At 39.4% G+C, this 13,464-nt stretch overlaps 1 protein-coding gene across 14 annotated transcripts in view; it reads right to left on the bottom strand.

The window, feature by feature from the left end:
• The window catches only part of LOC137245527 (protein qui-1), a 304,290-nt gene that overhangs the window by 11,097 nt on the left and 279,729 nt on the right, over positions 1 to 13,464 (bottom strand). For 11 of the 14 annotated variants that reach the window (XM_067776337.1, XM_067776338.1, XM_067776336.1 and 8 more), the window contains 5 exons: positions 13,227 to 13,397; positions 11,406 to 11,772; positions 11,093 to 11,335; positions 10,638 to 10,954; positions 1,184 to 7,237 (listed from right to left, as the gene is read on the bottom strand). In XM_067776337.1, the coding sequence (XP_067632438.1) occupies positions 5,906 to 7,237; positions 10,638 to 10,954; positions 11,093 to 11,335; positions 11,406 to 11,772; positions 13,227 to 13,397 (2,430 nt within the window). In that variant the 3' untranslated portion in view covers positions 1,184 to 5,905. Of the gene's footprint in view, positions 1 to 1,183; positions 7,238 to 10,637; positions 10,955 to 11,092; positions 11,336 to 11,405; positions 11,773 to 13,226; positions 13,398 to 13,464 lie in introns of those variants that run through there. The other 3 variants (XR_010951337.1, XR_010951338.1, XM_067776347.1) reach the window with 1 other exon arrangement.

The following is a 13,464-nucleotide window of genomic DNA, read 5'->3' as shown; positions in this document are numbered from 1 at the left end:
ATTCGTTACAATTCGTGTCAGAAGAGGAATTGTTGAATAAATTCCGAAGACTTCGAATACAACTTGGACATGCCAAATTTAAGTGAATTGAAGATCCAACAACTGAAGAAGGAGTTGGAGGTCCGTAGATTGAATACAACCGGCATTAAACTAGAACTTCAGGAACGACTACGACAGGCAATGGAATTAGAAGGAATCGACGTGGAAGAGTATGACTTTCATCTTGAAGGCGAGGAAACAACAAAAATGGAAGAAACACCGCAGACAGTTACGAGCACAGACTTGAACATGATTTTGGCTGCAATATCTGCACAAACATTGACAGTAACATCAATATCGTCGCAAATGTCAGAAATGTCGACACAGATTACATCCAAGATGGAAACTCAACTGGAAGAACAGAAGACATATATGGCATCCCAACTGGAATCGCAGGAGGCACGCATAACATCCAAGATGGAAGAACAAGAGGAGCGCTTATCATTGCAGGTGGCACAGATGTGTTCGCAGTTAGAAGTACAGGAAGCAAAGGTAACATCAAAGCTGGAAGCACAGGATGCAAAAATCGCTCAATTTCAGGCAAAGTCGATGATTTGAAGGATCGTATGGAGCAGTTACAACTAAATCGCCCAGCTGTTTTTTTAATTGCTCAGCAGAAATTTAATCCTTTTCCACACTTAAATGCATCTGCAGCTGTGGCAGTAATCCGCCATCCTAGCGGTGTGGTGCTCCGCAGTGTCCACTAAAAACCCTTACCAGAAGCGAGGTTAGGTTAGGTTAGGTTGAACTGGCCGGTCCATGAGGACCTCACATTGACTGATTGAGTCCGTAGTGTTACCAGAAGTTTGTTTTAACAACCAAACTGAGAAACCCTATCAAAAACCAGGACTTATGTTATAAAATAACTCCGTCCTCTTGGCAAATACTAGAAGCTTCCTAGGACTTAAGCCACTTGCTGCTTCTAGATCTGACAGCTGTATCACTCCTAATAGCTGGAGTCTTAGCCTGGCAAGTGCAGGGCACGTGCTCGATCATTTCTCCTCCAACCCGCGCTTCCTACATTTGCTATCACTGACCAAGCCTAATTTAAAGGCATGTGACGCCAGAAGGCAGTGTCCAGTCAGAATACCCGTCATGAGTCTACAGTCCTCTGTTTTTAATGATAGGAGCAACTGTGTTAGTCTAAGGTTGTAAGACCTACACATAATCTTCGACACTTTACAGCCCCGCGCTTGAACCCACGCCTTTCCCGCTTGGTCGATCATGTGCACCTCTCGCTTTCGCTTGATCTCGCCCAATCTAATTGGGACATCTACGGAGCAAGCTTCAAGGGATGCGCCCTTTTTAGCTAGTTCGTCCGCTTTTTCATTCCCATCTATTCCCATATGCCCTGGGACCCAATATAGATGTATGCTTCTCCCTGTCCCGATTTTCTCCAGAGACTGCTTACACTCTAACACGCATTTGGATGCTGTGCTATGCGAGATTAATGCCTTAATTGCTGCTTGACTGTCAATATAAAAGTTAACATGGTTGCAGCTTAAGCTATTCTCTTCCAGGGTTTCTACTGCTTTGGTTACGGCTAATATTTCCGCTTGGAAAACGCTACAGTAATCCGGCAGCCTGTAGGATCTGCTTATTTCCGGATCAGCGCAGTATACCGCAGACCCTACTCCTTCCACTACCTTGGAACCATCGGTGTACACATGTATCATCTCCTCCGCCATTTGCGCACCCTTGCGCCAACCGTCCACCTCTATTGTGGCCTTAAGATCTCCCTCGAATGATGACGCTTTACTACTATGGCCATATGGTCGGCGCTAAAGCTACCCCGAAGCAACGAGCCTGGTTGCGGTCGTTAACGCTTTGTTCTTTGCTACCAGGTTTACAGGTGGGAAATATGTACTGGTAGTTATGGATTATTTCAGCAAATGGCCAGAGGTATACCCAATCCCAAATCAAGAAGCGGAAACAGTAGCAGAAGTGTTTATAAACAATTGGGTTGCAAGGTATGGTGTACCAATGGAGTTACATTCTGACCAAGGCAGGAATTTGGAATCAGCTGTGTTCCAGGAAATGTGTAAATCATTGGGCATTCGAAAAACACCGACAACTGCATTGCATCCTCAGTCCGATGGTATGGTGGAACGATTCAATAGAACATTGGAGGAGCACTTAAAGAAAGTAGTGGACAAGTTCCATAAAGAGTGGGATACCCGCATACCATTATTCTTGATGGCTTACCGATCAGCAATGCATGAGACAACGGGCCAAACCCTTGGAAAAGTAATTTTTGGCAATGACCTTATACTGCCAGGTGATTTGAAGTTTGGGATAGATGCCGATGCAGAGAGAAATGTCAAGAAATCCACTAGTGATTTGGAGAAGAGCTGAGAGAATACACAATCTGATAAGACAACGAACAAAGATTATGAGTGACAAGATGAAAGCCAGATACGGTAAGCAATTAATTCGGAAGGTTTTCAGGAAGGAGATTTGGTGCTGTTATACAACCCACAACGGAAAAAAGGTTTGTCCCCGAAATTGCAGTGTAATTGGGAAGGCCCATACCAAGTCGTAAAAAGGATCAACGATGTAGTGTACGGCATACAAACCATCGGTAAACCACGAACCAAAATGAAAGTGGTTCATTTGGAAAAGCTGGCAGCGTTTAGATCGAGAGATTTGTCTGATCGGGACGATCAAACTTAGGTGGAGGGCAGTGTTACGAATGTTAGCAACACTAAGGGGTACTGCCATCTCTATGTCGATGCTAAGCAGTGACGTGAATGCACATCAATAATTCAATCATTTTGTCTACACCTATGTACGTACACGCAGAGGAGAAGAGATGCATGTGGCAGATATCTTATCTGAGATGCTCCCAAAGGTATGCAAATATAATTGTGGAAGTGCCGATCACATATACAAGCGCATGGGGTATGAGAAAATCTATACAAATTATACATCTGTAGTTGTAGCTGAGAAATTTATAACTAACTAGTAAGTTCTGGAATTAAAAAAGCCTAGAAATATGCAAAGAGGAAATCAGACAGTATAAAAAGGCGACAACAGTAGAGGCAAGATCAGTTTCATTTAAGCTATCAGTCAGTTTGGTTGTTAAGCAAGCTAGTTGCAAAGTATAAGTGTTATTGTGAAGTACTTTAATAAAGGCCATTTTTCCATTATTTAATATTGGAGTTATTTATTCAACAGTTTAGTGATTCGAACTTAGCAGAAGGTTGCAAATAAGAGGATTTGCAGTAAATTCGTTACAGTATGGTTATGGCACCATTAATCGATTACATTGATTTCCATAACGTAGGTTCGATCAGCTGTTTTACCTGGTTATGGTTTTGTGGTTATAAGTCACCATTAATTGGCCCTTTAACTCGTGATCAGTACGTGCTGTGTACAAGATTATAACCCATGTTGTCAAAACAAAATTCGACAAAGAGATTGTTTTTGTGATACGGACTGTATATCAGTATCATGAACGAAATCGACCGATGACAACTTCCACTATTATATTGAATAAATAGTAAATGCAAATAATATGCACTATCTCAGAAAAAATATTTTCATATCGAAAAGAGTTTTTTTAAATGGCCATGGCTCCGCCTCTACCTCTAAGAAGATTTGATGTATCTTGACGCGCAAATATTTTCCACAGAACAAAAAAATCAAAACTCTTTAGGTAAGAACGAGCAAAATCGTTTACATCTCTGCCAAACCTTTTAATCTTAAAAAAGTGTTTAAGTGAAATTGGAACAGCTATATATCTGAATCTTAATGAACTGTCAGGTTGACTATCAAAGTTGAGAAAATAACGATCGGTAATACCTGAGATTAGACTATGAATTAGAAAATAATGTAAAGAGAGCTCTAAGAAAACCTTCTTTTTGCCTTCAACTTCATCCTACTTTCTGCTTCCTACTGCGGCCGTCTTGAGTAGTGGTAGTGTGATGGTCTAACTAGCCAAGCTCTTGTTGGTGTTGTATTGGCAGTAAAGACACGCCCGAAGGTTTTGGGGAGTGTGATCCATGTTATCCTTTTGCCACGTATAAATCTGGTACGTTTCGGTAACAAAGGTACTAGACCGACCACCTCGTGAAGGATTTCATATGACCACATTGAACTTTCTAGGCTATCCCTCCACTCAGCCCCTAGTTCCATGGAATTTGGCGACGGCAGAGCCTCGGATGCTAAAGAAACAGGATTCGCCACGGATAGGTGAGGTTGACAATTGGGTTGCAGAAGCTATAAATTGCGCTGGCAACACCTGGAAAGAGTTGCCCTACACAACCCCTTGAATCATTTCGGTATTTAAGTTGCCTACCCCGCTGAGGTTGGGTTGGCAAGTCCTTCGAGTACATCTCTGCTATGAGAAGCTTCTGAGCAAAACTCATCTGTTAACAGATGTCTATCGAAGTAATGAAAAAACAGCACATCAAAAATTTTAGGAGAAGCTCGGTGCTAATCTCCTCGGAGGTATAACATTCTAGTTCTTCGTTCCTTTCCTTTTCCTATTTATCTAACTTCCTCCTCTTTATCCCCACACTCCTATTTCTGGTCTTTCTGGTCTATCTTTTCTTATATTTCGGTTCATTCCTTCCCACTTCATCTCCTTTGACACTTCCTGATATAAATCCTACTCTTCTCATATTGCTCGTCCTTTTTCTATTACAAAAGTCTTATACTTGATTGTTTCAAAATTGAGCCAGTTTTAAATTGATTATAACTTTTATGTACCGGTGAGGTGTTCCAAGTATGGGAGGGGTTGATGAGTTTATTTCACCCATAAAAAAAAGCAAACACCGCTGGGTCTGTCAATGATCTCAGAATAATCCAATTATAGAAAGAGGCGACTAGAATGATGGACTTGGTCATATCAAATTGTTTCCTAGCTCCTAAAGCTCTCCGAAAACTTAATAGAGATAGTCTCCAGTGAGGAGAAAAAATGGCCTGAGCTTTCAGCTACTCCTAAAATATTTGAACAACCAATTTCAATATCGATGTACATAGTTTTTTAATTATAAATGTGCCAACATGTTTTTGTGCGCCTACAAGATTGATTTGGAGATGCCAAGGTGGGAAAAGCGAGAATTTGGTATCACAGCTGGAAAGTTCAGCGTTCACAAAGTGATGACAAGTAAGTTGCCTGTTGGTGTGCGCAAGTTGTGGTCAACTGTGAAAGCTCTGTGCAATTTTGTTAAATAAAGACAGGGGAACTTAAGTTTTTGATAATCACGCAGTGTTGCACCGGTTACGTTGACAATATTTTCGTTCCCGAAATGATCGAGCTAGAACTTTAACATTCCAACCTATATAAACCCACGAAAGTAATTTTCTGTCAAAAATGTCTCATGCACATACAACTTGTATGAGAGCAACCCAAATTGAATTTGCTGCGTGAAAACCTAACTCGATTTCCAATTTTTGTTCTGCGTGACATTTAGATTTGACGTTTGCACACATGCTTTACATTGTTGCAACGCATGCTTATTTGGGTAAGGGCAAAAAACGCCCGTTGTTTGCGTGCGCTAAAAAAACGCAGTGTGGTTTTATTAGGTTGGCATGCAATGGTGCTTGTTACTGGACCCTTCGGGTGGTGTTTTATCGCTACAACAATCTTTTCAACCGGCATTACTTGAAGGTGACTGGTTGATTAAGTCCTATATTAAACCTAGAAATTTAAAATTTGTGATCAACGTGGTTCCATCAAATCAACAAACTCAATGGTAAAGGCATTTAACGTACTTGAAACTTATGAGCTAATTATAATCAAACGATTCGTTCCTCTTAAGCGGAGGCGTTAATCAAACGACCCTTGAATATGCAGTTTTTCTTCGTTTTAAATACAATCAAGTGTCTAGTATTTCCAATAGAAGTTTTACGATTTTCGCTACTGTATTACACATGAGTTGCTGGAATGATCCACATCATAATCCATTGCCGCACTACGATTATCTTCGCTCTCTGCCTTTAATTTATTATGTTTTATTCGCACCCTGCGCGCCGTTCCACATAATGCGCCCTCCAAAGTTTTATCATTCAATGCGCCAGCATGAAATTCTTGATGCGTAATGCTTCCGATCACCGTATCGTGCGACGCTCCCTCCTTATGAGATTGTGAGCGTTTAAAAATGCGATTAATACGTAAACTACGTCGCAAATATTCCGACATGCGTGAGCATGGCACTGCCGTTATAGGATGCTTCGTATTATGTTGTTGGGAGCCGCTATTGAAAATAGAATGTTCCGTACGTCGTGCGCGCTGACTTGCGCAGTCATTACGCTGAGTGGAACGTAATTCCGTAACATTCTCGCCAGCTGTATAACCCCAAGCAGCGTACCCAGTGTGTGGATGTAATATTGTACTCGTACTCACTCGACGCACATTATGATGATCATAATTCTCTACAATAATAATTGGAATCGCTGACGTGGGCCGCTGGGTACGTTGTTCTTTTTCCTGTGAGTTCGACTTTGTATGCGTGTGTGAGATGCGATGTGAACGAAAGGAAAGAAATAAACGACGTGCGCGATTAACATAATCTGCAGCACCCCTACCTCTGTTGACTGTGCATTCGTCATCCCAAGGTGCCGAATGCACTTTATTGCCACAATGCAAGTCACGCACCAAATCAGGTGGTTGTGGCGATGACATTGTATTACTCTGGCAACGTCGACGTTGTTGCTGCGGCAGCTGATGTTGTTGTTGTTGTTGATTAACTTGTTGACGTCGATGAATTAATATGCATGCACCTGTGTGTGTGTGCTTTTTGTGGTGCTTGTGGCATATCGTGCTGGGAGCATCAAATACGTGCATACCATTGGTGTTGTTGGTGTAGTGCATGCCATTCTGCTTGCAGTTGTTGTTGAAGTTGTCACTATTGCTGTTGAAATTTGCTGTTGTATTGCTGTTGTTGCCAGTGTTTTGTGTATTGTTGTGTTTGAGATGGTCATGCAGGTGATTATGATGTTGATGGATATCGTGATGTTCGTGTCGGTGTTGATTTTGTGCTAAATGTGATTGTGGTACCTTCAAACTACATATGACCGAAATGTGCTCTTGCAAGGAAAGCGAACGCATTCGTAGCATGCTCGGAATATGTGCTATTAAATGTATTTGATCGCAGGATAGGGATAACATACCTGTACGTTCGTCATGATATTCATCGTCATCGGACGACTCGAGGCGATCTTCGACAAGTGATGTTTGCCGTGAGAGACCCTGCACAATAGCGTTGGTGGGTGCGATTTGATGTTTTGTTTTTGAGTTGTTTTGCAATTATTATTATTTTTTATTTTTTATATTTAAGTGTGTTTTGCATGAAAAGAACAAAAGAAGAAGAAGCAAAATTAAAATGAAATTTTTACAGCACATTATATTTACATATCACAAGACTTAACAATATAACAATTTGCAACTAATTGATAGTATTTGTGAATACTATATACAAATATACATATGTATAAGTATTTGAAAAACATAGTAGAAAATATAAAAGGTAAGATGTCACAACCATTCATTAATTAATCTTTAGATAATGCCATGGTGGAACCATACAACTTGGCAGCACGATGACATACCTACAAGCATAAATAAAAGTTCCACCTACTTTGTTTTTGTAAATTGTTGGACTGATGTCAAAATCGTACTGCGCCGAAAGTGGAAGTGTGAAATCATATTAAAAAAGTACCAATCCGCTGCTTTCCAGCAGTCACCTATTACTGTTTCCGCCATGGATTATGCATAGGACCTTTTTTTACACAATCTTTAGTAAGTCCAGAGAACGTAAAGCGGCAGATACTTTACAGAATCGGTGCCACAGAGCTTATAGAAATTCATTGAAGAAATATATGTCCTATCAAAATTTTATTTCAAACAGCTCTGGCTAGTTTACCTTAATCGGCCCATTCAACTTTCCTATCTCTTTCATTCTTCTGTAAATCTTCCCGTTTTTGCTCCCACTCTTCCTGCTCTTGCTCTTATTCAATTATAACAATCACTATCACTATTACTCTTAATTTTATCCTTTAACTATTCCAACCCTTCCTGTTACCTCTTTTTACTATTTATTCTTCCTTTTACTCACACTCTCCCTCTTCCTCTCGGTCTCTTTACTTTTCCACCTTCCCTCCAACTTCCTCTACTTTTTCTTCCTTTTGCCTTTGTTTTCTCATCACTTTTCCGTCATGTTCCCGTTTCAAATGTGTGAAATATATCAAGTTTGACCCTTTTTCACACATCACATTGTTAAAGTATTAAAAAAGCAGCAACATATTATCAACAATTTTCCCTTCCTACCACTTTAAAATTCATGACCGGATTATGACGGCCGCCTAATTTTTGTTGTTGTACTACTGAGATCACCAACCTGGTATATGTATAGGCATTAACGCTTTAATCGGATAACGTTGGGGTGTAATGGTGCAAAGGGGCCGATATTGGCTTAAACTCAGCACATCAATATTATTGGTGTCGAAAAAGATTTTAATTGGCTCCGGTCGGTCTGTCCGTCCGCCGCTACCATTTCTGATAATATCTGCCTTGAGAGCTAACACCGTGCTCTTCGATAAGGAGTACTAGTACACTTTACCCACTATTACGAGGCGTCATGTTCAAAACAATACTCAACATAAACACGACAACCAAAAAACTTATATCTTCTTTGATTTGCAAAAAGCTCTCTCGGCAATATATTTTTATACCTTTCATGAAAATGAAATGGTATACTAACTTCGTCACGAATCTCAAAATTGTAAGTTCTTAAAGAAAAATAGATAGACCTACCAATAAGTATTCCGAAATGATCAGGATTAAGAGTTGAGTTGATTTAGCCATGTCCGTCTGTCTGTTTGTATGCAAACTAGTCCCTCAATTTTTGAGGTATATTTATAAAATTTGGTGAGCGGGTATACTTAGGTGTCCGACTAGACATTTGTCTGAACCGGTTGGATCGGACCACTATAGCATATATATACAATCGATTTTTCAGAAAAGATGATTTTTGTCATATCTTCCTCAATTTATCAGCTTGAAGATTCAATCTTCACCGTATGCTTTCGTATATTGCACATATTGTTGTTTGAAAAAATGGATTAGATCGATCGTATATATGGCATAAATCCCCAACAACCGGTTGTTCAGATAAGGAGGTTTTCGTAATTACTGTCCCATTTTATCAGCTAGAGGCTTCAAATTCCACCAAACGCTTACATATATAGCATACTAGCAGGGTACCCGGCGTTGCTCGGGTTGGGAAGATACTAATCTAAATAAGAAGGTGTATTTTGACGCATTCCTTCCCGTTAGTCAAAGTCAAGCAATCAGTATATAAGATTTTATTGATCGTCTTCAAATTGTATCTCCCAATTTTTCTCATTCTCACCCTTTATAATTTCTTTATCTCTCCCTCTTCTTTTTTTACACCCTCTACCACTATCCTTCTTTTTCTTAGATCCCTCGTTCCTCTAATTTATCATTATTTGCTTTATTTTTCAAATATTATTTTGTCACACACAATTCATACTCAAAATCTCATAAATTAATCAAAATATTTTAGCTGCACAATTTGTGTCTATCATCTGATATGGACAGCTATTTTGAAAATGGAATGCTTAAATCTAAGAAAAACTTTTAAATCCCTCAATGCAATCGCTTTAACTTTTTATGAATTCAATGCTATGGCCAAGCAAAAGTTCTGCACTTAAGTATGTACATGGCGTATGAGTAACTTTTGCTGACATACAAAATTTGTCGCATTACCCAGTGGCGCACGTTAAATTGATCATGACAAGGGTACCACAAACGATGATATCGACAGTGTTTGTTTTTAAGTATTTTTTGTTTAAATTGTTTTGTTTTATTAATGTAAGAATCCACCATTTTCAGTTCTCGTCCCAGAAGATCATAAGAAAATCTTAGCGAAACGTTGGGCTGCAAGGTGGAAAAAACTTTGTTTTGATCGCACCCCACATAAACTAGATAAGACCAGCTTCTAATGATATTAATTAAACTGATCGCTAACAAATAATTAAAAAAATGAAAATTTAAAATTCTTATTTCTGAAATATGAAAAACCTTCGTCTTTATCGAGGGAGCCTATAACCAAAATTTGGTGATGATTGCAAGGTGCGAAATACGTTTCCATAGGGAACACACACACAGACACAGAATTTGATTTTTATATATAGAGATATGGTTGTCTGAAAAGATCATTGAGATCGGTGGTATATATAGCATATACATCGGCACAGCCGAAGACAGTCCCGCTCTGGTTTAAAAATAATTTTCTCATAACGCCATGAGGAGCTTTATATTGTAAGAACTTTACAATATAGCTATAAAACCGATTTTTTTGCTCTTCTGAAATACTGGGTTTCTGCTGATAGTGGGTATTGAATATATGCCGACGGTATAAAACATAAATTTAAATAAGTTTGCTATTTTATAGTAAGTAAGTATACTTTAATAGGAAGAATTTAGTTAATAGTTAAGATATTTATGTTTTTACAACTATTGGAATATAAACCCAAGGCTAAACGCCTGCACACTCATTACAAGCTTACGACGTTTACGCGGTTTAAATGAATTGCCTGCCGTATTATTGAAATATAATGTAACATACCGCATTATGTCTCCTTCTCGGCGGTGAACGTTTATTCCATAACGCCTCCAGCTGATCGAAATGCTGCGATTGCGCCAAAGCGGCTTGCTCGGGTCCCAAATTAGCTTGGGATGTGATTGTTTTCATTTCAGCGATTTTCGATATTTCTTCCATGCTTGCCGATACAGAAAAGCGTCGTTTCAAACGCTCATCGACTTGTGCCATCATAACGGATGATGTCAGATGACCATATTTCTTTTGCCAAGTATATGTATCTAAGGATACTTCCTTCTTGAGTAAACGCTTCATTTGACGTTTCGGACCTTGCGGTCGTAAGTCTAGAATTAAAAAAAACGCACAAAAATTCAAATTAAGGAAAACTTATTCGAAACTCGTATATGTTGTATTTGCTCTCAAAAAATAATTAATTACTCCATTGACATAATTGCACTTCAACCCAATTGCAATTCAATTACCTTCAGCATCCATTGCTGGTGCGGAGTATGTGGGTAATTTCACATATTGAGCAGGTGTGTTATGTAAACAAATTATTGGCAGATTGAAACTTTCCAACAGTTGTACCAAAATACGCGAGCATTCCAGACTGATATCGAAACGTTGAAAGGGCACATGCATCTGTAGAGAGGTGAGCGCCAAGCCACGTTTGGTCTCCCACACAATAAGTGTTTTATCGTCACTACCCGAAATCGCCGTAGAACCTGAAGGCCAATAAAAAAAAAGGTTTAACAATTGATTTTGCATTTTCTTCAAGTTTTACGATTTACATACCATCCGCCGAAACTTTCACTCCCAACACCGGTGCCAAATGACCCGCCAGAGTGTGCAGCTCTTCTCCCGTATGCAAATCCCATATAATGAGATTTGTATCTTTCGAACCGGATATCACTTGCGTTTTGTTAGTAACCGCAACTGCAACACAATTCACGGCATCCGAGTGCCCGACCAGCACTTGCGCGAGCTTGCCACCTGTCGCTTGCCACACCTTAAGTGACATATCACGTGAACCAGTTATAACATACAGACTATCGGCGGTTATTGTAAAGCATGTGATCTCGTCAGAATGTGATACCGTAAATTTTTCATCTTCTCGTGTGAGTGACCAAATTTTTAATGTATTATCACCATTTGTAGAGACCTGAAGATAGTAAAAATAATAATGATGATAGGAAAGGGGTGCTGTTTTTGCGGGAAAGCAAGATAACAGGGTCATTCTGATTCGCTTGATTTCATACACAGATCAGCACATCTTCTATGGTCTTGTTCACAGAAATTGGTTGATACTTTGCATAAGTGACTTCTGCTGATGACCTGACCTTTCTGTCTAAATTATGGGTTTCTGTATATTGAAAGTGATTGATAAAATATCTCATGAATATACTGAACAGGATGCTATTCCAGAAAATAAATGTGGTTGAAATTACAAAGGTACCATTGCCTAGAGTGGTTGGTATTGGCCCAAGTGACTGTTCTCAGTGAGCAAATGTAAGTGCAAAGTGAAGGAATCAATCATCACTCTGTTTGAACTTTCTCGACGATAAACTTTACTTGTGTCACTGCTGGTGCTTTCTGCCCTGTCCAGAGGCGATATTTGGACGTAAAGTGCACATACGCAGGACGCTGGTGTTATGTCTGCCATCGAGTCCGACATGTGCTATTTATTTTAGTATTTTTTGATAAGAAGGCACCAAAGTAGCTTGTTGTAACCTTCTATGCTGGAACTTGGTACAAGAGATGACCAAATTTCGACCCGCGCCGGGGTCGAAAGCCTTTACACGTTTGGGAATGTTAAACGGCTAATATTACTGACTTTTACCTGCTTAAAAAACCGCACAAGCTACAGATCGTTATATAACCCCTATTCCCGAACACAAACAAAAAATCACCATAAAAATAATCTGGATGCAGGCTCCTGCATGTTCTTTTCTCGATGCGGATCGTGGATCGTGTTGTTGTTGTAGCAGTAAAGACACTCCCCGAAGGTTTTGGAGATTGTTATAGGTGTTGATCATCCTTTGCCAGATAAAGATAAAGTCTTGGGCTACAAGCACCATTAAGATACTGGTCCGATCATCTCGAGAACCGTTTAATATGACCATATTGCACCATCAAGGCGAACCCGCCCCCTAGTTCTATGAGATATGTGTATTATACATATGTACCTACTTGTAAAAGCATTCCCTTCGCGTAGGTTGAAAATTGGGTTGCGGAAACTGTAAAGCTATAAAGTAAAGCACAATTGCTTATCGTAACCGACAGAGCTTAGGTTGTCTAGAATTGGCGGGTTTCTACCGAATAGTAATAAACCGGCACTAAAATTTATGACGATGTATTAAATATCTAAATGATGGCTTAAGATGCTGGTGAATACAAAAAAGAAAAAATTTCTAAATTAAATAGTTTTGGTCTTCTTGCTCCTGAAATCTTACAACAGAGTTCCTATGTGAAATCTAGAGACTACCGTTGACATAATCAAGGTCCAATGGAGGGTGCTTGCAATTTCTCGTTGTAAGTGGCTTCAGGAATGACCTCAATATTCCTCATGCTGATATTCATTATTCACGCTGTATACTCGTACATATTTGAACTTACCGCAAATTTCATATTATTAGTGACAGCTAAAAATTTGTAAGGTCCTTGTATTGTTTGTAATAAATTACCACCTTCAGCCAACCACACATACATCATCGAGTCTCGATCAGTTGAGATCACACGACGTGAATCCATTAGAACAACAACGCAAGTAATGGATGCATTGTGACCCTAATAGTACCGTAAAAATTGAGAGATACAGTTAAACACAGATATCATCACGTTTTCCCCCACATTC

Source organism: Eurosta solidaginis, chromosome 3 (assembly GCF_040869045.1).
Source record: "Eurosta solidaginis isolate ZX-2024a chromosome 3, ASM4086904v1, whole genome shotgun sequence".
NCBI classification, from domain to species: Eukaryota; Metazoa; Arthropoda; class Insecta; order Diptera; family Tephritidae; genus Eurosta; species Eurosta solidaginis.
This window is presented reverse-complemented; position numbering and strand designations above follow the sequence as displayed.